At 38.2% G+C, this 25,375-nt stretch overlaps 1 protein-coding gene and 1 long non-coding RNA gene across 5 annotated transcripts in view; one reads left to right on the top strand and one right to left on the bottom strand.

Annotated features, from left to right (window-relative positions):
• The window catches only part of LOC131322946 (glutamate receptor 2.2-like), a 56,676-nt gene extending 41,448 nt beyond the window's left edge, over positions 1 to 15,228 (top strand). For 2 of the 4 annotated variants that reach the window (XM_058354549.1, XM_058354548.1), the window contains one exon: positions 14,762 to 15,228. In XM_058354549.1, coding sequence (XP_058210532.1) covers positions 14,762 to 14,835 — 74 coding nt within the window. In that variant the 3' untranslated portion in view covers positions 14,836 to 15,228. Of the gene's footprint in view, positions 1 to 4,700; positions 4,710 to 9,549; positions 10,459 to 11,414; positions 12,752 to 12,836; positions 13,150 to 13,549; positions 13,963 to 14,292 lie in introns of those variants that run through there. The other 2 variants (XM_058354551.1, XM_058354550.1) reach the window with 2 other exon arrangements.
• LOC131322947 (uncharacterized) overlaps positions 1 to 25,375 on the bottom strand; it is a 45,053-nt gene that overhangs the window by 5,977 nt on the left and 13,701 nt on the right. The gene's annotated exons all lie outside the window — the stretch shown is intronic.

Here is a 25,375-nt window from a genome sequence, read left to right as displayed (position 1 = left end):
GAATCAAACTTGGCGCCAACCTCAGTTTCAAGGTCAGCCACGGTTTCCTACAGTTCCGTCTCCAGGACCTCCTGGCTTCATACCGCCAAACCAATTTCAAAGGCAAAATCAGTTTCCACTTCAAGCGCCTCCTCCTCGGCGATCTTTGGAGGACACCAGGGTACCCTAAAACGAGTAATTATACTCTTCCAAACAAACCTTTCTATTATAGGCTCTGTTATCTTGGCCAGAGGCTCTGCCTCGATCCACTTTATGAAATAATCAGTTGCTACCAACAAAAATTTCCTGTTCCAAGTTGCTTTTTGGAGTGGACCCACGATGTCCATTCTCCATTGAGCAAATGGCCAAGGACTCGTTAATGGCACCAAATCTTCTGCTGGGGTTCGAATCATTGGTGAGACTTTCTGACACTTCTCACAAATTTTCACGTACACCTTTGCATCTTGTTGCATGTGTGGCCACCAATAACCTTGGGTAATTGCTCGGTGGGCAATAGACCTGCTCCCAACATGGCTTCCACACATCCCCTCGTGGATTTCGTGGAGGAATTTTTGCACCATCTTGGGATGTACATAAAGTAAATATAGACCGGTGAAGGATTTTCTGTACAACTTACCTTCTGGAGATAGCCAAAACCGTGCAGACTCGGTTTTTATTTTGTGAGCCTCATTTTTATCGAAGGGGAGTGTATCATCTCGTGAAAACTCCATAATTGGATCCATCCAGCTTGGTCCTTGGTTCACGTCCAAGACCAATTCTACGCTTCTTCCAATGCTTGGTTCAACAAGATAATCTACCGCCACCCTTCTTTTGAGCTTTGTTGGTACAGTTATGGCTAAGCAGGCTAGTGAATTTGCATGGGCATTCTGTGCTGAGCTTATCTGCTCGATGTACACTTTTTCGAAAGTATCAAGCAGATCCTTGGCTGCTTCCACATAGGCTGCCATCTTCTCATTCCGGGCTTCGTACTCGCCGAATTGTTGATTCACCACGAGTTGTGAATCACAATATAGCCTAATTCATGTTACCTTCAGGGTTTTTGCACTTCTTAACCCAGCTAAGAGTGCTCGTACTCTACCACGTTATTTGATGCACTGAAACCAAGCCGAACAGATAGCTCCAATATTACTCCTTCAGGAGGAAAAAGCACAACCCTGATTCCTGAACCGTATTACATGCTGATCCGTCAACAAACAATTTCCATTCTTTGGGATCCTGCTCGGCTGGGGTTTTCTCTTCATTAGACGGCAGTCCAGTCACTTGCTTCTTTCTCGTAGGAGGCATTGGTGCAATTGCCGGTGAGAACTCTGCCATAAAATCAACCAAAACTTGGCCTTTGATTGCTATGAGCGGCTGATAGTTAATGTCATATTGGCTTAACTCTACGGACCAAGTTGAAATTCTTCCCGAGAAGTCTGCTTTTCGTAGCAGCGATTTCAACAGGAACTCAGTATACACCATAACCCTATGGGTCTGGAAATAATGTGGCAATTTTCTAGTTGCTGTTCTTAACGCCAGGACCAATTTCTTGAGGGGCAGATATCTCGTTTCTACATCTACCAATGTTTTGCTCACATAGTAGATAGGGATTTGCTTGGATCCCTTATCCCTTAACAACACTGCACTTACAACATGTTCGAAAACAACTAGATACAAAACTAAAGACTCACCTGGCTTTGGAGTTGACAAGAGTGGGGCCTTAGCCAAATACTTCTTCAGATCTTGGAAGGCCTGCTCGCACTCTGCTCCCCATTTAAATCCTTCACTTTTCTTTAACAATTGAAAGAAGGGTCTGCACTTGTCACTTGACCAGCTAATGAATCTGTTGAGGGCCGCTGCCATTCCAGTTAATCTTTGGACCTCTTTCATTGTCCTAGGATTCTGTAGCCTCTGTAAGGCTGTTATTTGATCAGGATTTGCTTCAATCCCCCTTACAGTCACTAGGTGGCCTAGGAATTTGCCAGAACCAACTCCAAATGTACACTTCGAGGCGTTGAGCTTCAGTTTGTATTTCCTCAAGATTTTAAAGGCCTCATTCAAGTTTGCTATGTGTTCCTGTCTGGTCTTACTTTTCACCACCATATCGTCAATATAAACCTCCATGGTTTTGCCTAAGAGCTTTTTGAACATGATGGTTGTGAGTCTCTGATATGTTGCCCCTGCGTTCCTTAACCCGAAGGGCATGACACTATAACAATATAATCCTCGTGGTGAAATGAAGGAAGTCTTTTCCTGATCAGGCCCAAACATGGCAATCTAATGATATCCTCGATATGCATCGAGGAAACTCATCCACTCATATCCAGCAGTGGTATCTACCAACTGGTCAATTCTGGGAAGAGGGAAGTTGTCTTTTGGGCATGCTTTATTCAAGTCTGTGAAATCCATATAGACACACCATTTTCCATTCTTCTTTTTCACCACCACAGTGTTGGATAACCACTCCGGATAGTAAACCTCCCGAATTGCTTTGGCTTCCAACAAACAATCTACCTCTTTAATAACAGCGTCAACATGTTGTACGGCTGCCCTTCTTTTCTTTTGAATGACTGGCTTATGCTGTGAATCAATGTTCAAGTGGTGGCAGATCACATCTGCGTCTACACCGGGCATCTCCTCTGGTATCCATGCAAACACATCAATATGTTCTTTTAAAAAACTAACCAATTCAGCCTCTTCCTCTGCTGGAGCGATTCCCCAATTAGAAAATACCTATCAAGATCAGTTTCATTGATCTGTATTTTCTTTAAGCCTTCAACTATTCTTTCTGCTGTGTCACTTCTGACGTCCTCGATATTTGGTTGATCCGGTACTTCTACCGTATGAACATGACGAGCCTTTGGTACTCTTTTGATGGTGGAAATCAAGCACTGTTGTGCTATCTTCTGATTGCCTTGGATTTTTTCAACCCCGTTGGACCCAGGAAATTTTACCATCTGATGGTAGGTGGAAGAGACTGCCCTTATTTTGTGTAACCATGTTCTTCCTATAATCACGTTATAGGAAGATGGCACGTCTACTACTAGGAAGTCAGTTCGTAGTACTACTGTCCCTGCCCGAACAAGTAAAGTTACCTTGCCTAATGGCCAAACTGCTCCTGCACCGAATCCTACCAAGGGGGTCACTGACTGTACCAGATCTGCCTGTGTCAGCCCCAACTTTTTAAATGCATCGTAGTATAGTACCTCGGTACAGCTTCCTGAATCCACCAGGATTCTTTCCATGTCATACTCCCCAATTAGTAGTGTTACGACCAAAGCATCGTTGTGTGGTAACTGGACTCCTCCCAGATCCTCATCCGTGAAAACTATGCCTTCATTGCATGCTTCTTCGTCACGTCCTCATTTCTTCCCCAGCCGCATCACATGTTGGTCATGTTTAGTTTGCCTCTGGAATAATCTTACCTCATTTCTCGTATAAGGTTCGGCTAATCTATGTATCATATGAATTGTGCCCCTTGGATTTTGTTCGTAATTCAACTCCATTGCTTTTTCTTTATCTTTGGGCTCTTCCTGGATAAATTCTTTAAGGTAGCCCCAGAAGACCAAATCATCAAGGTGTTTTTTAAACATCTCGCAATCTTCAGTCAAGTACTAGGATTTTATTAAATAATCACTTCCTAGATTTCCCATGTGATTATATCATTAAAGATATGTATATGTACCTTATAAATCTATTGCCCTAGATTTTCTAAAGATATTGTTATATATAGATATGTGTACTAAAGTACTCTAGTATAATAATGTAATAGGGACATGTGTTTATTAGATTAGTTTATTAAAAAATCTTGACCTTATATTTTTTTATTGGATACTTGGAAATCTTAGTAGATTTCATAGTATTTATATAATTATATACTAGGGCATATAAACATATATATTTATACTCATACATAGTACTTCAAGTGTATATATACCTAGACTTAATCATATACATAGTACTAGTGAGATATGGAGAGTACATTCAAACCTTATTCAACATTATTATCTTTCTACTCATTGGTTAATAATTGTTAGGGTGATTTTTGTCCCTTGGACAGTAAATATTAGGATTTTGTCAATAAATATATAAGATTGAGATCTTAGCCTTGTCATGCCTACCACCCTTTGAATATTAGGCCTAAATCTAGATTTCCCACCCAAGTCAAACTTCCTAGATTTTTCTAAGTACACATATAAGCTTATATATTGATATATGTACCTCATAGATTATTTTAGGCATGCCTATATATGTCTAAAGGACATATAGACTTTCTAGGAAAGTCTTAACCATTGGTTATTAACTACTAAGGAAAGTTTTACCCCTTGGATTAAAAAGAAAAGAAAAGATAGTCTTGCCAATAAAATATTTAGATTTATAAATACTTACAGTGTACTTATATATGTGTATAGGTATACTTATATATATAGTTAGTACAAGAGAGAGATCTTGTTGTACCAAGATGGGTGGAGGACGAGTCATCCTAGATTTTCTTCTACCAAAATCAAGTTAGTTATATATATATATATATGGGGAAGATGTGTGTGTGTACCTTGTACTAAAAGATGGAGAGATATGGGGAAGATTGGGAGGGTACTTTGATATGATCCATTTACGCATTTCTTTAAAGCCAAATCTTTCTACCATTGTCCTTATATGTACTATAACTTACTAACCAAATCTTTGAACCATCCATCTTTTCCGTAGCCGCCCTACCGCCAAGAAGAACGGTAGATTATTCTTATTCCCTATCTCTAAGTATATGTAGAATACCTCTACTTACCTACTCTACGTATATTGTATGTTGTTTGTATATCGAAATACATGGAAGTATTCATATTTTGATCTTAAGGATGGTTATGAGCATGTATATATGATTACTTGGATTACCTGTTTGATGTGTGATAAAACATAAGTGGTATCCACTCCAAAGATGTCCGTTCATGTGGCGTTATGCTTTAAGTTGTGATATGAGCATGATAGAATAATATAGAGTTGGATGATCTTGCTAGTTTAGTTTCAAGATTACAATGAATGATTTATGATTACGTATGAGAAAAGGCTTGCCACGGAGTTTTTGCATGAAAACGAGACACATAAATCTAGAAGGTAGAAACATGACACCTAGGGTGTGTTAAAGACAAAGTGTAATTTTGAAATCGCAATGTGGCCGAACTTGCCTATTGTGTGGTATGGGTATGTTTTTTTTGAAAACCCAATAGGAACCCGGAGCAGCGGAACCATTGTGGTATACTCAGGAACCCGGAGCGGCGGAACCAAAGGATGTATTGTGGTTTGGTTATTCGTCGAGAGGAGCCAACGCAATTGTTTTAATAATTTTCGAAAACCCAAATGGGAACCCGGAGCGGCGGAACCATTGTGGGATACTTGGGAACCCGGAGCGGCGGAACCGAGGGTTTTGAATTGTGGATTGGTTATCCGTGGAGAGGAGCCAATGCCAAATTTAATGTTTTATGTGCCAATGGGAACCCGACGCGGCGTAACCGAGGTTGGGTGTGTAAAATGACGATTTTGAAAATGTTGACTTGGTTAATGAAAGGTGAAACCAGTGACACGGTCTACGAATGACGCGTATGAGAAACTTAGAAATCATGGACACCAATGATAGTTGAACAATGAATGTGGATGTTTCATTGTTAACTATTTCAGTTAGATATGCATGTACTATGTGAAAATTGTTAATTTTGTGATCTACTACTTGTAAGTTAAAGGGTTAGTGGGTACGAATTATTCTACTGAGCTCCTGTAGCTCATGGTGTTACCTTTGGTGACCTTGACATATTATACTGGTGGCGACGCTGGTATAATGTGTCAGACTTTGTAGATGATCAAGGTGAGCTGTACACCTTGGAGGCCTTTGGAGCTGAAGAGCTGGCTAGGATGGAGGAGCAGGTGGAGCTGTAGTTAGGAACCCTAGTTTCCCTCCCTTTTGTAATGAAAGTACTCTTATGGAGGTTATGATGTAATAATGAGCCAGACTCTATTTAGATATTCAATAAAATTATTTATTTAACGTTCCCAAAATTCGAGGCGTTACATAGCTACAGTGCTGATTCATAGCCCGCTTTGCATCTTTTTTTCCTCCCAGTGTTGGGGGCTACTTAAAGTAGGGCTGATTCTTTATTCGATAAAGAATCCTATAAATTGGTTCTTTTCAAACTGTATTTATTAAAAAGGACTTAGGATCAGGTGCTTACTTTTCTTTGTACGGATCTTTCTTAGCCCATTCGTACTCTTTCCTTTCTCTGTAGGTCCTTGGCTCCGGTTTATCTGCCTTCTTTGTGGGCCCCTTGGTTTGTTCGGTAGCCAACTTGCCATCTTCTCGGAGTATGTCATCCTCCATTCTGGCGTGTTGCTCAATTCGTTCCATTAGCCTAGCCAACGTTGCTACTGGATGCATATTTAATGACCGGCATAGTTCTCCTCGAACAGGCAGGCCACTTTTGAACGTAGCAATCGCGTATTCTTCGCTGCAGCTTTCAATCTCATTGAAAGTTTCCCAATATTTCTTAGCGTAATCTCTGATTGGCTCACATTCCCCCTGTTTCATTGTGGAGAAACTTTCAAATGTTTTGGGGGCTTTCCTACTTGTCAGAAACCGAGCAGTAAACTCTTCGGCGAGCTGCGTCCATCCTCGTATGGAGCGTGGTCCCAACTTATGGAACCAAGATAGGGCTATCTTCCCCAAACTTGAAGGGAACATCTTACACATGATGGCATCATCCCCAACATGCATGAACATAGCCTGTTGGTAATGTTGTATGTGAGCCACGGGGTCCGCATTTGTCTCGCAAAGGATGAACGCACTGTGCTTTACTTTGCTCGGTAGCGGTGCATCCTGTAATCTTCTTGCAAAGGGGGAAGCCGCTATGTTACTCAGGGCTAGCCTTGCTGCTTCTCGTGCAGACATGGTCCCATCTTCTCGATCGTTGGTCTTGTGGGCCCCAGCCCTGTTCCAATCAGATTCAGGTCTCTTGTACCTTTCCCTGTGGTGCTTCCTAGTCTCCCCTTCCTCGGAAGTGGGACTTGGGCTCCTGCTCCTTCTTTTTCGTGAAGAAGCCCTCTGCCATACTGGTGTTCGGCTTCTCTTTTTTTGTGGAAAAGCTCTATGTCGCCATGGGGTGGGACTTCGGCTCCTGCTTTTTCTTCCTCATGAAGGAGCCCCTTTGTGTTTCACCATAGCATACCTATTCTCCCTGGAGTTTTTTTTTGAAAGTCCAGAGTCTTCTGGGTGTTCCTGGATCCGTTCCAACTCCCGGATCTCATGCTCTTGTTTCTTGATCAAACGAGCGTATTCTTCGATTTCTTGCCTCTTCTTATTAAGGAGATCTTCGTTGTAGTGCACACTTTTCGAGTGTGCAACCGACTCTTCCATTCGGTGGGATTTACTCCTTGTGGACCTTGAGGCTGTCATTCCCTCCCTGCTCCCGAAGTTGTTATGAACAGTAAGGGGGTGGCCCTTCTCGTGGTCCTCCCATGTTCGCCTTCGGGCTTTCTCGGAGCCTAAATCTCCACCCCCATCTAGCAGATTCTTTGGATCGAGTGGTGTTGTTGGATTTTCTTCCACCATGGTCGTATTTTAAAGAAAACTCTATCGTTCCCCACAGACGACGCCAATTGTAGGAGATGAAAACAATTGGTGCTTAGAACAGCACTAGATTGCAATGGCTACTCGTACCTCTTCTCTAGAACCCTAGTTCGTCATCGGAACCCTAATCTGCAAAACAGACAAGGGGTGAGCGCACCTTTGCTTCTCATGGCAAAGGCCTTCCGATGCCTAAGTTAGTATCACGTACTAGCAGAAAAACCCTAATTATCAGTAGGAAAATAATATGAATGCAACGTATTGCATACTTTTTACCTCTAGGTTTACTTCGTATTTATAGATTCATAGATGCTTGCTACATAAGCATCCTTGTCGCCCTAGGATTCCTATCTCGTATAGGAAACCCATGTAATCTTGGATTCTCGTTTCCTTATCAGCTCATTACCTTAGTCCTTTTAGGACTATTTTCCATAACCGGCCGAACATCTCACTCCTGTTGGGTATCTTTTCCAGATCCTACATTCTCGGGATCTCATTCCTTAATGGAATACCACTATTTCTGGACCCTTCCAGAGTGTTCCTTGCACCTGAGGCTGCTTTCCCCTGATTTCTCCTCTTGTTCGGCCTTCTTATTGCCGAACAAGCTACTTGGACTAGTGACTTCGCATGTCACTGGCTGTTTATCTATCTCCTGGACTAAGAACTTCTCATGTTCACCGGTCCAAAGCCTTGCATAGACTTCCTAGACCAATGACTTCTCATGTCACTGGTCCATATCGCCGTCCACCGTATTGCATGACGACTATCACTATTAGATTTATACCATGGTTCCTCGTACAATGAGTTCTTTCCTTGTTCGGCACCCTTATTGCCGAGCAATCCATCTGATCCAGTGACTTCACATGTCACTGGTCCTTTCCAACTACTTGGACCGACGACTTCTCGTATCTTCCGTCCTTATCTGCCAAACAGACTCTTCGGACCAATGACTTCACATGTTACTGGTCCTGTATCGCCGAACACAGTCTTGTACGGCGGTTTATCTTATCTTACTTACTCCGTGGTCCCACGTACCACTTGTTCGGGCCTTCTTTGTGCCTGTTCGGGACTCCCTCCCTACAATATATACAGAGATATTCGTAGTCGATAAATTGATAGCAATTGTCTTGGTCAAAAAGTTAGAAACCGACAAATTGATAGCAATTGTCCTGTTCAAAAAGTTAATGATATATAAATATTATCGGGACTTAGAAATTCTAATTCTTGAAAGTTGATAGCAATTGTCTAGGTCAAAAAGTTAATGATATATGAATATTATTAAATATTATCGGGACTTAGAAATTCTAATTCTTGAAAGTTGATAGCAATTGTCGAGGTCAAAAAGTTAATGATATATAAATATTATCGGGACTTAGAAATTCTAATTCTTGAAAGTTGATAGCAATTGTCTAGGTCAAAAAGTTAATGATATACTCCCTCCGTCCCTTTTTAAGTGTCCTGCTTCGTAATTCCAACTTATTAAAAAGACATCATCATTACACCTTTCATATCAACTTTTTCCTCCACTTTCCATATTTACCCATCATCATTACACTTTTACTCACTTACTTTTTAAAATGGAATCTACTTTTAGGGACAAAATAGACAATTCACCAACTTTTACCCACTAACTTTACAAAATGGACACTTATTAAGGGACAGCCCAAAATGAAATACCGGACTATAAATAAGGGATGGAGGGAGTATAAATATTATCGGGACTTAGAAATTCTAATTCTTGAAAGTTGATAGCAATTGTCTAGGTCAAAAAGTTAATGACATATAAATATTATCGGGACTTAGAAATTCAAATTCTTGAAAGTAATTCTACACGGCATCATCCCATCCCCGTTGAGGCGTTGAGTTGATTGTTGCCAAGGTCAATGATATAATATTCCTTACAAACAACTATATAAATATTATCGGGACTTAGAAAATTGTTTTTATTTTTTTAAGGTACTACATAGTATGAAACTTTTTAAGTGCTATACACTATCAGTTTTGTGAGGTTAGTCTACGTGGGTCTTTGCCCTGATCACTTTACGGTCTCTAATGAAGGATGTGAATTATCCTTCAAAATTAATAGGGATCGATGCATATAAGTTTGTTCTAACATGTTGAATTATAAAATACCAAACCAAACCAAACCAAGCCTTAAGTCTCAATCAATTGGAGTCGGCTACATGAATCCGTATTTTCCATTTAGCTCTGTCGAGGGCTTCGTGTTCCGTAATATCAAGTGAACCTAGATCCTTGCGCACTACCACTTCTAATGTCAATTTCGGTCGACCTCTTCCCTTAGTGTTATCACCTATGGAAAGCATATCACTCCTCCTAACTATTGCGTTAACAGGTCTACGATAGACATGACCAAACCACCTTAACTAAAATGCACTAGGTAAAGCCTGACGAAGTCCACCAAAATGTGAAATGAACATTATGTCTCAATAATCAAATTTTCATTTTATGCACACTTTAAAAGGAGATGAAACAACGTTAACAATCATTCCTCTCTCCAAAAAGTTCTGACACGAGCAAAAACTATAGTATTGTAATCTCCCTCTCTCTCTCTCTCTCTCTTGTAGGCATGCAGGAGCATCAAAGATACTGTTCCCAGCTGCTTGTGTTACTAGTACTCTTCATTATAAGCCTTTATGTTGTGCCAATATTGGGTAAAAATGGCAATGGCTTAATAGAAGTTGATGTTGGGGTGATTCTTGATGCGGATGATCATATGGTTGGAAAGGTTAGCCAGACTTGCATATCTATGGCCCTTGAAGATTTCTATACATTAAATCAAAATCACAGTACAACGAGGATTGTACTTCACAAAAGGGATTCCAAAGGTGATGTTGTGGAGGCAGCATCTGCTGGTACGTTAATTAATTAGAAGTATTTACTTTGTCCCAATACTTCTGCACTTAAACATTTTTTTTCGTAAACTGGAAATCAAAAATTAGACTAAGTAGATATCAGTTTGAAAAGTTTAAGGACACGATAAGTTTTAATCAATTGATTGATGACAAAATAGAAATAAATTGAATAATAAGTTGGATTGCATCAGGCTTTCATTTGTAACTGGTTTTAGTGACTGCACATATATATAGCTTCCTTCTTCTCATTATTAAAGGTTAAGCTTTTATGCAATTGTTGGCCATCGTCTATCGTGCAAAAAAAATCCAATTTGCATTGGTGCTTGGGTTTGTAAAACTAAAACCTTGCCTTGAGGATTCAAGAATAAATATTAAACCTGCAGATCATGAGTGAGGTGATAAGGAAGAATTACTCACGATCTGAAAGTTGTGAATACTGTGGTTGGATATATATCTTGTTGTTCTTTTTTTTATGCTCCCTTGCGTGTGACTATTTATCATAGATAGATGTCCTACATCCAAATATACTTATATGCAAAAATCTCTGTCTTTTTTTGAGAATTTCATAAATCTCATGTTGAGATTAGCCATCTGACAGTCACTTTGGTTTAATCTTTTTTCGTACTTTTCCCATGGTTATGGTTGTGGTTGTGGACATAATTTAGCGTATTCATCATAGGCCACTTCTATTGTACGTCTTACTCTTACTTGATGCCAAACAATAAAACATGCGGCATATATAGTATAAATTTACATTCATCATCTTTAATATTTTTAAGCAAATGAGAAAAAAAAATCTAGACAAGAATAATCAATGGTTGAGTCAGGTTTTCAGGGAAATCGCAAGTTCAAAAACGATTTACCATTTTCTTTCTGCTAGTTGTCGGCTACTGATATGGTTTATAGGAGTTTAATCAACTACAAAGATCTCACCTCTATTGAACTTCCATTTGCAGCTATAGACTTGCTGAAAAATGTCCAAGTACAGGCAATACTAGGTCCACAAAGATCCTCAGAAGCAGAATTTGTGATTGACATTGGGAACAAAACGCAAGTTCCTATCATTTCTCAAGCAACGAGTCCTTCTCTCTCACCCGCGCACAACCCCTACTTCATTCGAGGGGCACAGAATGGCTCTTCTCAAGTTGAATCCCTTACCGCTATAGTTCAGGCCTTCGGTTGGAGGGAGGTAGTGTTGATTTATGAAGACACCAACTATGGGAGGGGCGTAGTGCCTTTTTTAATTAATTCTTTCCTAGGGATCAATACTCAAGTCAGGTACCAGAGTGTTTTGTCTCTTTCAGCCTCGGATGATCATATTCTTGAAGAACTCTACAAGCTCATGACAATGCAAACCAGGGTTTTCGTGGTACATATGTTACCATTTCTGGCTTCTCGCTTTTTCACAAAAGTGAAACAAGCTAAAATGATGAACACGGGATATGCCTGGATCATTACGGATGGGCTTACATCTCTCTTGGATTCAATGGATCCTACAGTTATAAATTCTATGCAAGGGGTGATAGGTGTGAAACCTTATGTTCAAAAAACTAGTCAGCTTAAAAACTTCAAAGTGAGATGGAAAAAGAGATTTCGTCAAGAGAATCCAGACGTGGATATATTTGAAATGAATGTGTTTGGGCTCTGGGCATATGATAGCGTCACAGCATTAGCAATGGCAGTAGAGAGATCTGGAATTGGTGCATCAAAGTTCAAAAAACTAGTTACTAAAGAGAACTTGACAGATTTAGCAGCAATAGGAATCTCAAAAATGGGACCAAGGCTCCTTCAATCACTCCAGAACATTGAATTCAATGGCTTGAATGGTAAATTCCATCTACTTAATGGACAATTACAACTATCATCCTTTCAAATAGTCAATGTAATTGGAAAAGGGGACAGAAAAATTGGATTTTGGACACGAAAATATGGCATATCAAAAAATCTGCGCTTGCCCATTAGTAAGAATTACTCGACCAACAAAGATGATCTTGGAGCTATCATATGGCCTGGTGAATCAAATGTTGTGCCTAAAGGTTGGGAGATGTCGATAGGTGAAGCAAAGTTGAGGGTTGGGGTTCCTGTCAATGCTAGATTTAAAGAAATTGTCTCGGTGAGAAGGGATCCTCAAACTAATGCCGTGATTGCCACTGGTTTTTGCATAGATGTGTTCAAAGAAGTCATGGACCATTATTTGCCATATGCTGTCCCCTACGAGTTTCTTCCGTTCGAAACTCCTGATGGCAAGAACGCTGGAAGTTACAATGATCTTGTGTATCAGATCTTTCTTGGGGTAATCAAATTTGCAACTTGAATTTGAAATGTTTTAATTTTGTTCTCTATTTTTTAAGTAGCTAAAGTTTTGTGTCCATCTCCAGAATTACGATGCTGTAGTGGGTGATGTAACCATCCTATCAAACAGATCTAGATTTGTTGATTTTACATTGCCATACATGGAGGCTGGTGTGGCAATGATCGTTCCATTCGAAGATGATGACAGGAAGAATGCATGGATTTTCATGAAACCCCTAAAAATGGATTTGTGGTTCACAACGGGGTTTTTCTTCGTCTTCACTGGATTTGTGGTTTGGGTTGTTGAGCATCGTGTAAACGAAGAATTCCGTGGCCCACCGGGCAAGCAAGTTGGAATGATATTTTGGTTCTCCTTCTCCACACTTGTTTTTGCCCACAGTAAGTCCATCATCACCTTCTCGTGCCATATTAAAAGTGCATAAACAGCCAGAATAATTTGTTAGTCCCAAGATACTTATATGGCCGTGCATATAAAACCCCTTTTGACCGGCCCGATTCACAATTCGTATCGATAAAGATTTGTGTCATGATACCAATATTTAAAACATGCTCCATTGCGAACAGATAATCAGGAGGATGTTTAGTTTCATATGTCTTCTCTTTTTTCAGTTCTCTTTCTGTGAAGTCTGAATCTTCTCATAGTTTGATGAAAACAAGATGCTTATTCTCATTTAATATGCTTAATGCATTATTGAGTAGCACTGCAAACATCATCATAGTATTTGTTGACAAAATTTTCTCACTCAATAATGAACTTGGTTTTTTGTTTGATTCGCAGAGGAGAAGTTGACCAGCAACTTATCTAGATTTGTTGTAATCGTGTGGATTTTCGTGGTTCTGGTACTCACATCGAGTTATACTGCGAGCTTAACATCAATGTTGACAGTGCAAAAGCTAAAGCCTTCTATCACAGATATAAGAGACCTCATACATCGTAAGGAGTATGTTGGCTACCCGGAGGGTTCTTTTATCGAGGGGCTACTGAAGAATAAGGAATTTGATACCTCCAAGTTGAAGAATTATAGCACGTTGGAAAAGTTTGATGAAGCCCTTTCCAAAGGAAGTAAGAATGGAGGAGTTGCTGCGATTTTCCTGGGGATCCCTCACATAAAGCTCTTCCTTTCCAATCCCAAATACTGTACTAAGTACACCATGGTAGGACCTATCTTCAATACTGCAGGCTTGGGGTTTGTGAGTCTCTCTCTCTCTCTCTCTCTCTCTCTCTCTCTCTCTCTCTCTCTCTCTCTCTCTCTCTCTCTCTCCATGCGGGTTGACTAGGGCAGCATCAAATATACCCCGCGGAGTTTTGAAAACAATTCAAAACACAGAATAAAAGCCTTTCCTGTATTGTTAACAATGGTTGATGTTATAGTTTGGAATGAAAGCTGCATGGAAGTCCACCCCATTCGGATTTGTACATCAAAGTTCTATTTAAATAGTGTTATGCATGCAATATCATATTGTCAGGCTGCCAGCTCTATATTATCTTCTAAAACATGTAATGTGTGGATCTACTTGCAGGCATTCCCAAAGGGATCTCCCCTAGTACCTGACGTATCAAGAGCAATCTTAAATGTAACAGGGCAAGATATAATGACAAGAATCAAAGAAAAATGGTTGGGGGAAGGAGCTACTTGTGCAGAGCAAGATGGTGCCAAGGTCGTCTCCGACAGTCTCACGCTCGATAGCTTCAAGGGTCTTTTCATAGTGGCCGCTATAGCTTCATTTTTTGCTCTCATCTTATTCTTGTCAATCTTCCTATTTGAGAATTGGGACACCTTAGCCTCTCATGAATTGTCAATAAGGGAAAAGCTTATAGCAATGGCTAAAACTTTCCATGAAGAAAAAGACAATTCATCTTATGCATCCAAGAGAAAACCCGCCACAGGCGAAGGTATGGGAGTGCCTGCAACAACAACAGCTGATTGTCCACAAAGTCCAGCAACAAGTGATTCTCGGCTTGCTGAATGGATTTTCTCACACGGTGAAGGGCTTTCTACAACAGAAACCAGTACCCCAATTCATGAAACTATAGAAATTGTAGAAAGTAGTGAAGAAAGATGATCATATGAATTGCTAGAAACGTGAACATTCTAATTTGTTTTCTTGTACAACTCGAGCAAGATGTATAGACCGTAGGTATCCAGTTAGTTGGGAGGTATTTACACGTCTAATCTCATGATATGGCGCACCACCAAATCCTTTCTTTTATATATACACCTTCATGTCGAACAATTCCTTATAGTTCTTTCGAGCGAGTTGACAAACCATCCATTGACATTCAATGTAACGAAATGCAAGACTTTCCCATACACAATACATCCATTTTAAGCGTAGGAAAAGACTTTCCCATACGCGATGCTTTTTATATGCGTTTCCTTCATGGTGACTTAAATGCAATATGTGATGCTGGATGAAGAGAACAAACTTGGAATCGGGAGGAAAGGATTAAATGAATGTATTCAACACTGCACACGCTCAACAGGAGTCGTCAAAGAATATAACCAATTTGGATTCAAGGCCTAGAGATGATCAATCTACATTACACAAAGTAAAATGCCCTCACAACAGGAATATCAAAAAGAATTCCTAATCTGATGACAATACATTACTTTTAAGAGTTAGTTTCCTCCTACCATGTTTGACAAAAGCGGGGACTTCCTTGAGATTTTTGAAATGAATCAAACTAATAGCAAAATAATAACAAAAATCAAGCAACATTTGCACGACAAACAACAACATAGCACACAAGAATCAGCTGAAATTACATGAAAACTAAAAGCCCAACAATATCATGCATGAAGCCCTTCTAGTTTTTGTATAACAATCAACTATGAACTACCCAGATCATCGTCACATAAAATTCAGCAAATTAACCAACTCCCAGTAAACCCAAAGCCCCATTTCAGATCGCACAACAACCTCCAGAGCCCAATACATGCACTAACGAGAGAGATCAAATTCTGAAGATAATTCAAGCTAATAGCACAGCAATCAGGCATCATTTTCACCACAAACACCACCAGAGCTCACAAGAATCAGTTGAGATTGCTTGAAAAATAAAAACCCACCAAAAGTACACTAATAAATGAGGCTAGGCTGTCAACACCTCACATTTCAAATTCAAGATGTTACGATCGACAATAGGAAATTAATCCAGCGACAAGAATGACTGAAAAGAATTGAATAGAGAAACTTCCGACCATTTGGCTCTAAATGGTGATTCATTTTATTTACAAATAATTTCTTCACACGTACTTGAAGTTTTATGAATAATATATCTACCATAATAACATGAAAAACAAATAACTAACTTTCTAAGTAAATCCATCCCAAGCATATCAAAGGAAATCCAAAATCAACCAGCCTTAGCTACAGGGATGGAGCCAGTAGGGGCAGTCGCCCCTGCAAGAATGAAAAAAAAAACTATACTTATTATATGTAAAATAAACATTTCGTATGAAAGTATAGAGGCTCGCCCCCCTCTAGTATTTTGGGGAAAATATCAAAATGGTAATAAGTAGTTAATAACCTTTGAAATACAAAGATATCAATGTTAATTTCTAAACACTATGGGTTAAATATAACAAAACATAAAATTTGAGGGTTAACATAGTGATTATTCAATTATTTAACTCTCAGTTTTACCCTAAAAAATCCTCAACCGTTATGAGGGTTCCAAGTAAAGGGATCCGCGGTGTTTTGTGGGTGATCACTGCTGAAAACCCTCACGAGACTTCACTCGTCCTACCGGGGCCACCCGGGGGTTTAAAAGATCTATCCCTTAATTAGTTGCTTTGTTTTACTTGTTTTTCCTTTCTTTGCTAGGGACTAGCAAAGTGTAAGTTGGGGGATGTGATAGGTGCATAAATATGCCTATTTACGCTCCCTAACTTAGGCTTGTTATGTCCATTTGATGCGCTACTTAGGATTTGATACTTGTTAATTGCGTTTCATGACTCACGGATGATTATTAACATTTTAGCCGTTAAATTCAATTTGTAGACCGTGACGCTCTTAGCAGAATGCCATGCAAGTGATTTGTCACAACCCTATCCCGGTAATTAAGATAAAGGGATTGATCGGCCCGTGGATCTAACCTCCACCCGAGGCCTCATTACTCAATCCAAGAGATGCAAAGACTGTAAAAATTTAAAGTGCGGAAGCATAATTGACATAAAGATACTATACCAGAGTCATACGTTTTAACATGGAAATATTATTCATAAACTTCTTGTACATAGCATAACATAACTTTAGCATAAAAGCTCATAAGAACAGCTTGCATCATGTGACGCACAATCTTGTGATGAACATCCAACAGCTTAACATGCATAGGGGAGCAACCCCACGTGGTGTGAAATGATCAAATCACTAGTAGCTGGTGCCACAATAATATTCCTCCCTTATAACCCCTTCGTTGGTCATGGTATCTTTAAAATTCGTCCCCCTGACCCGGGACACCGCTGTCTAGATACATCAACTTTCTTTTGAGTTCATAACATCATAACGTCATAACATCTTCACCTTTAGATGACAAGGTGTTCATAGAATCATAATTAATAACATTACACCGTCACCTTTAGATAGCAAGGCCGGTGTTCATGGAATCATCCTGTCTTAAACATAGCTATTCTCATAAAATCAACGTCTTTGAATAATGAGTTCAAAGCATATTTCCATGGCATAAAATAAGAAGCAAACATTATTTTCAACACATCATGCTTTCTTGATAACTTGTATACATATCATAACTTTGGACACATGAAACACATAACATAATTTACTTGGAAAAGCAACATAACTAAGAATAGAGTATCTCACCTTTGACTTCTCGAGAGCTTAAGCAAAAGACTCAACCCTTCTCATTCTTATTCCTCGGATCGACCTATTTGTCAATCCCTTTGTGTCATGATACGTTCAATAAAGAAATTGAAAGACTAGGGGCCTTCTCGATCGTGAGTTGGCCAACTGGTTTCAGAAAGGGGTTTGGGCTTAATACATAGGTCTGCTATTCTTAATCAAGTTGCCCAGAGAACTTGTTTAGCAATAAAGCTATTTTCACATGGGTACACATATGTTTATACAATCAGTAAGCTAACTAGAATTGCAATTTATTGGGGATTTCTCATTTTTTTTAGTCTACTTGACCTAATTTAACTTAACCAAAGGAACTGCAATCCATTTCAGTGATTAGGCGATTTACCAATGTGTACACATATATGATCATTACCAGTAATTTAATAGAACTCAAACTAACTATCAGGATTATTTTAGCCTAAACAAATCAAGGCTTGATTAAGGACTACATGTGTACCTAAACATCCAATATCTAAATACATATATCACACTCACACAAAACAGAGAGCATCGTACACACACGGCACACAATCTAAACAGCCGCGGCAATATGGGAAGGTCCAGCCATGGCCACCGCCGCGTGCTGTGGTCCACGTAGGGACGAGAGAGAGAGACCTGCAGCGAGAGAGAGAGAGAGAGCTAGGGAGGGAAAGAGGAAATTACCCAAAGGATTTCCAGAACGGCAAGCGGTGGTGCGGCAACAGGTACGACCGTGGCAATATGTACCGTCAAGAGGAAAAGGGTTTGCTAGTTCTCCTTCTATTCCTTTCTACCGCTTCGTATCTCTTTTTTTTTTTTTTTTTCTATTTCATGGACAATTAACAGGTTATTTGGCTATTAGTTATTTTGAGAGGTGAAATATCTGATGAGTCATTCTTACCTTAAGGAATATGTGGACACTTGCAACAGTAGGACTTCCTAGTTTGGATACGTGTAGTGCTAGGGTAAATAGACTACTAAAACTCAATTCTGAAATCTAACAAAAATTGATCTAATTCAATAATTCATGTCCAGGTTCCAGGTTCCAATCTCTTAAAAATTACTAACGTAGGCCAATTAAAATGTGTACATCATTACTGTGCCGCTCGCTTTCTAAAGAAAAGTACTGAACCCCAAAAATTATATCATGCTATCCTCATGTCCTAAAAGCATCGATTGAAAATATTCCTTTAACCGTAATCACTTTTTTTTTTAAAAGAAATATTGTAACCTAATTAGAGTCACATAAATGCATTTTTAGAAATCGGACTTTACATGATTGGTCCTTTATTTCCACAATAAAAGAAGAAATTGCATTGAAGGAATGAATTTCGCGGGTGGAAGAAATCACGGCAATGCCATAAAGGAGGACCCACTAATTACAATTGAGAGAAAAATGATTTGGTGCTGCTATGTCCATATTGAGCTCTCGTGTCACTACTGTAAAAGAAAAGGAAAAAGGGTTTTGAAAGGGGGCAGCCATCGAGAGGACTTCTGGAACAAATAAACGGAGAACGAGAGACACCGCCACATGACGCTACCTCGGCTGAAACAGAAAAAAACCTCGGCTGAAACAGAAAAAAACCGAAGGCTTCAGGGTTTAATCTTTCACCATTATTTCAATGGAGTTTTATATTTGAATGATTATTTGGTTTGAACATCATTTTTGCAGCTTTAGACTTATGTAGTTTTCTTCCGAGCTTTTTTCCTTCAAGTTTTTGACGCTTTGTTCAATTACTCGCACATCGGTAACTCGTATTAATTTCCGTTCTTCATTAAAGTTGTTTGTTGGTACTTGATTAGTTAATATCCTTTGTTTATTACCTATGTGGAAGTATGTTTCAATATAGGGTTTCTTTCGTTTCTTATTTGATGTTGAGTGAGTAGTCGTTTAGGTAGGGTCGCGGGGTGATTGGCACACCGTGGCCATTCCGGGCACTGCTCCTATTTTCAAACAATAAAAAAGACAATTTTAAATTGGAAAAATTCTTCCCGTAGATGAACCCAGGTATCGTCGGAGACCATGTGAACAGAAGAATAGGGGTCCAAAACTCATTCTCCGCTGCGCAGGGGTAAACGGCGACCATGAGGTTTTGCATCTTGCAGGGTATCTTTTCCAAACTAAAGTTGAACATTTTTAAGAACATTGAATGTAATAGGTTAATCCGAACTGGCTACGAGTGCTATGAATCCTACAACCGTACCTCCTTGAAAAGAGCAGTTATTTCGTAAATTTAGTTAAATCTCATTCAAAACGACAAGGGGTAACTACCAAAGAGCTAGTTTAAATAAGTAACAACCCGAGTTTTTAGTCAGCACACATCAATGTCTCTGTGGATTCGACTCCGGTCTTACCGGATATTATGCTACGTCGGTTTCCGCCCTACGCTTGGAACAACCCATTAATTTAGGACTACGAAATCGTCAAGCATCTCCAATGTTTCAATTGTAGAAGACAGAGGGAATAAATATACAAATAGCCTGTCCAGGATTTATAAGCCAATGCAAAATGGCTAATTGGCTATTGACTACACTCTCTTTGTGTGTTAGATAAAGCAAATATATCACCGATTATATCGTAATCTTTTATGGGCCTTGACCATCTATCATAACAATTTGAAGTTAGTGAATCTCGTAGAATAATTACTATAAATATGAAAGGAATTTATCACAAAAAAAAGAAAAGAAAAAGAAATTATACGTAAGTAAAGAACATTGTCATAATATCATGACTGCATGATTGTGATTGTGATTTGATGGCAATTAGGATGGATTTCATTCCATTTTACTATGATGATTTTCTTCCATAGTTCAGCTTCCTCATGTGTAAATAAATCTAATACCATAATATTTCTTCTCTTGTAATTCTCCCGACAGTGTAGTTTATCTCTCGTAATTCTCCCGGTCCAATTGATTGGGACATAAAGGCTCGGTATGGGTTGGTTATTTTTGAATATAACATGTAGTAATTTTATTTTAGAATTTGTTTCAACATTTAATCCTAGGACCTATGCTATGAACACCCATTAATCTAGGTAATTTACAATTGAACACCTTATACATTAGTTCAAAATAAAGTACACACTCTTAATGCCAAAAATTAGAAAAATAAAGAAAGATAAAGTATCTATTGGTATCGGTATTGTGCTTTGACTTCTCTTTGAACGACAATCAACTCTATATCTCCAAAAAGAAGATCATATGTCCAAAATGATCCAAGCGAACCTATTCACCACATAATTTCCTACAAAAAAAAAATAGCATATTATTTCGCGGTTAATCTTGCTTGACTAAAGATATCCAGAAAAATTGTAACATGTTATGTATTTTTGGTCGCATTATTCACACTAATATATGAATTTCTGTATATATATATATATATATATATATATATATATATATATACAATTGGTTAGTAGAAATTCTTGAACACCCTGTTAAAATTTTCTGGAGTCGCCACTGAGTCTATGGGTCTCAGGTACTTGTTTGTGCAAATATTTGTGGTGCTAAAATGATTGTTAATTTTTTTGTCTAACTTTTTGGCATCTTTTTGATTTTTTTTACTTAATTATTACGACAGTCTTTCTGTATTTTTTACCAGGTTTTACGAAAAAAAATTTGAACTTTGATCTATATTTTTATACATTTTCTATTTTTCTCGTCAAGATGAAGACGTGGCATAAAAATCATACTCAAATCAAGTGATAAAGTTATGCAAAAAATTACGGTGTTCCCAAAATGACCGGAGACACCATAGCATCATCTGTCTCTAATTTAATAAGTTATCCCTTAAGCTTTGGGAACAGTTACGGTGCAAACCTAGCGTACGATTACTTCTGAGAGGCGTAACATTTATCACTGAGAGGCATAACATTTTATCAATAAGTGTAACATTGACGTAACATTTTACCAAATAGACGTAACGGAGCATATCGTATGCACCTTTTACCATTGAGAGACGTAACACTTATCATTTAGAGTCATAACATTTACCACACAGAAGCATAACATTTGTCCAAAATAGGCATAATATATTTAGTTATTGGGGTGGGGGGGGGGGGGGGGGGAGGTGTGTGTGTGTGTGTGTGTGTGTATTGGAGCTTTTCCGTTATCCTTAATCTTGTAGACTAATCGCGAATACTAATTTGGACCTTTTTTGATAAAGGAAAGTTTTCAATACACGACCTTTAGAGGTGTGTATCATATTCACATATTGCATGTGTGATCTATATTATGCCACCTCATTATATATGCCTTGGAGAACTGGTCACTTAATAGATCATTCATAATATTTTAGAGCGTCTCGTAACTTTTATACTAAAAAATCAATATATGTATTAATAAACTTCATAACATTTTCCCTACAAATTGTAACCTTTTAGCGCGTCTAGTTACTTTTATAATAGAAAATCGTAACTTAATAGCAATAGAATTCATAACATGCATTTTGGTGTGTCTCGTAACTTTTATAAATTCATGACAATTTTTACTGAGAATCATAACATTTTGGTGTGTTTTGTAACTTTTATGTTAAAATCTCCTAATTTTTTAGCAATAGAATTCATAACATCTTTGTTGCGTTTCTTAACTTTCAAACTTAGAACTCGTAACTTTTTTTAATGGGTGTTAGAGTTTGGAGTTTTCACCTTTGTGGTGTGCCGGTTGGAGAATTATCAGGTTCCGTAACTTCTGCGGAAGAAGAAATTAAAGTTGAATGAAGTTAATTGCAGAAATAGAGGAAACGGATCATACCATGACAATTACTTCCAGGGCTTTTCTTCAATTTTTGGAATGAAAAAATTATGGGCAAAGAATGCATTTTGATTAAGTTATTAGACTCCAATGATTGATGCATTTATCGTACAAAGATATCGGTCCAATTTTCAGTTGAAATGCCGTTGGTGCTCTGGTTCGCGAAAAGTTGTTTTCTCCGCATGCAAACTCCAATATCCCTCACTACAGGATGCTGCTTCAGCATCATCATCCATCTCAATGGCAGAGGTGGTGCAAACAGAAGAGGTTTTCAAATCATTGGAAACCAAGGAAATAATATTAATCCTGGAATTTAAGTGAAGTTTTGAATTGTAGGATCCAAACTAGAGAGTATGATTTTTTGCCTGGATCTGAAGTTATAGCTGTTGTTTATAGAATTTGCTATAAAGTTTTGATTACTGTTAATCCTAGGGTTCGTCAATTAAGACCTCTGGACCAAACTGTTTTGGTGGAAACAAATATGTTGACCTCCAATATAGCAACCAATAGGTTGATTAACTGGGAAGAAATTACTTTTCCAGAAAATTGGGTGATTAATAATGCGGTTCCACCTAGACCCATTATTAATCAAATTGAACAAATAGTTCAAGACAGTGATGGTACTGTATCCTTGAATTTTAGGAATTCACAACCTGACAGATTTTTAAGAAGTCGAAGTTCTAGTTTCTCTGCAACTAGACAACCATATAGGGTTAGTATTCCTACTACTAGCAGACACTCAGTCTCGGATATTCCCGAGTCACAACACCCTGTCGAAGATATTAATTTGGCAGGAATAAGAATATCCCAAAATCAAATTCCCCATGGAGTTTACAATAATCCAGTAGAATCACCTACTGCCAGTGAAATGAATTTTACTATTAATGATAATAGAACCTGAAATTAGGAAAGAAATTAATAAAGACTTTCAACAGCCTAAATATAAAGAATTTAGAGAATGGTATTTCTCTAAGTATAACAAGGACCAGTTACAGAAATTCAAGGAAGAGTTTTATGACTGGATTAGTTATACAGGAAATTTCATCCCTTTTACCCAATGGTTTTATGGGAAATACTATACAGAATTGGATAGAACAATCAATGTCATCCAAGATTATAAGAGGAACTGGAGATCAATGACGGGAACCTTGATCTCTTCCATGCATCCTCCAACTATCCCTTTGTCTGTCGAAGGAAGTTCAGATTCTGAACCTTCTTTGGAAGCTGTAGAATTTGTGAAACCTGCAAACACAGATGTTAATAGTCGGATTCATAAACAGAATAATTATACCAACCTGATTCTTAATACTGTTGGCGATCAACTAGGAAGAATAGAGGAGCAGGTTAATCAAATAAGTGGTCAAGTCTTAGAACTTAGATCTAAAAAGGAAAAAGATGAAGTTTCTCCTTCTAATATTAGACCTCCTGTGTCTATCACTGGATTTAATTTGAAAAATCCAAAAGAAAATATTGATTTAGTCAAGGAATTGCAGAAGCGTCTGCAAGGTCTGTCCTTAAATACAATAGCAGAAGATATAGGATCGGATGATATGGATGATCAAGAAGTTCTTGATTTAGAAAAATCTTTCATCCAATCTCAGTCTGAGACCATCAATAAAATTCAATACCCGACCAAATTCCCATATGCAGGAGCTAATAGGTATTACTACCCTCAACCAACTCCTCATGATATGTTATATGAGGAATCTGGTTTTCAAAAACAGATGTCTTATAGCGGTGGAACCATTTATGAATGGAACATAGATGGTATGACCGAATATCAGATTTTTGCTGTGGTACATCAAATGTTGATGTACAGTACTATTTGTGTTAATAATCACAATGAAGACCAGAAGGTTGCTGGCTGGATTACAGTCGGTTTTACTGGAATGATTAAAGGATGGTGGGATAATATTTTAACTGCCAACCAACGGTCAGAAATTTTAAATGCTGTAAAATTTAATGAAAAAGGTGAACAAGTGCAAGATGCTGTTTATACACTTATTCAATCAATAATATTACACTTTGTTAGTCATTGGGATAACCAACGGGAAAGAAGTAGGGAATTACTTCATAATTTGAAGTGTCCAACGTTAACTCATTTTCGTTGGTATAAAGATGTTTTTCTTGCTAAAGTCATGCAAAGGGCTGATGCTAATAGTGAGCATTGGAAATCAAAATTTGTTGATGGATTACCTCATTTCTTTGCCAAGAAAATTAGAAAGAAAATGAGGGATCAAAATAATGGTTTGACTATCAACTATGATAGTTACACTTATGGGCAAATTGTTGCTATCATAATCCAGGAAGGATTAACCTTGTGTAATGATATTAAATTACACAACCAATTAAAGAAACAAAATTTGACTGGTAAACAGGAACTCGGTCAATTTTGTGACCAGTTTGGGTATGATATGACTCAATACCGAAAACCTTCTAGGAAGAAAAGTAGTAATAAAACTACTAGACAATATTCTAAAAGAAAATCCCATAAGAATAAGAAGACTTCCGAGAAATCTGATTCCAAGAAGTCTACTTCAGGGAAGAAAGATAAATCTAACAAGAAAACCACTGCAAAATGCTTTAAATGTGGTAAAATAAGTCATTATGCTAATAAGTGTAAAACCAAGAAAAAGCTTAATGAGCTTCAGATAGATGAAGGGTTAAAACAGCAACTCTTCAAATTAATGTTGAACTCCAGTGATTCTGAATCACAGGAGGAACCAGAGGATCAGGTAAATGAAGTATCTGATCATGATCAAGAAGAAGACACTTCTTCTACTGGGGAAGAAACCTTTGACTGTAAATGCAATAATCTTGAATGTTCGACTTCCGATAATTATTGGAAGGCTATTGTGGAGATGAATGGTCTCAGCGTTAATGTGCTTACCAATAAACAACAAGGTTTGTTGAACATTATAGATCAGATCGAGGATCCTCAATTAAAAATGAGGATTATTGAGACTTGTCTCTCTTCTACTACTGAAGAAGAGAGAGATCAACCCCTTATACC

This window comes from Rhododendron vialii, chromosome 4a (assembly GCF_030253575.1).
Source record: "Rhododendron vialii isolate Sample 1 chromosome 4a, ASM3025357v1".
Lineage (NCBI taxonomy): Eukaryota > Viridiplantae > Streptophyta > Magnoliopsida > Ericales > Ericaceae > Rhododendron > Rhododendron vialii.
The sequence above is the reverse complement of the archived record's forward strand: the minus strand, read 5'-3'. Positions and strand labels throughout refer to the sequence as shown.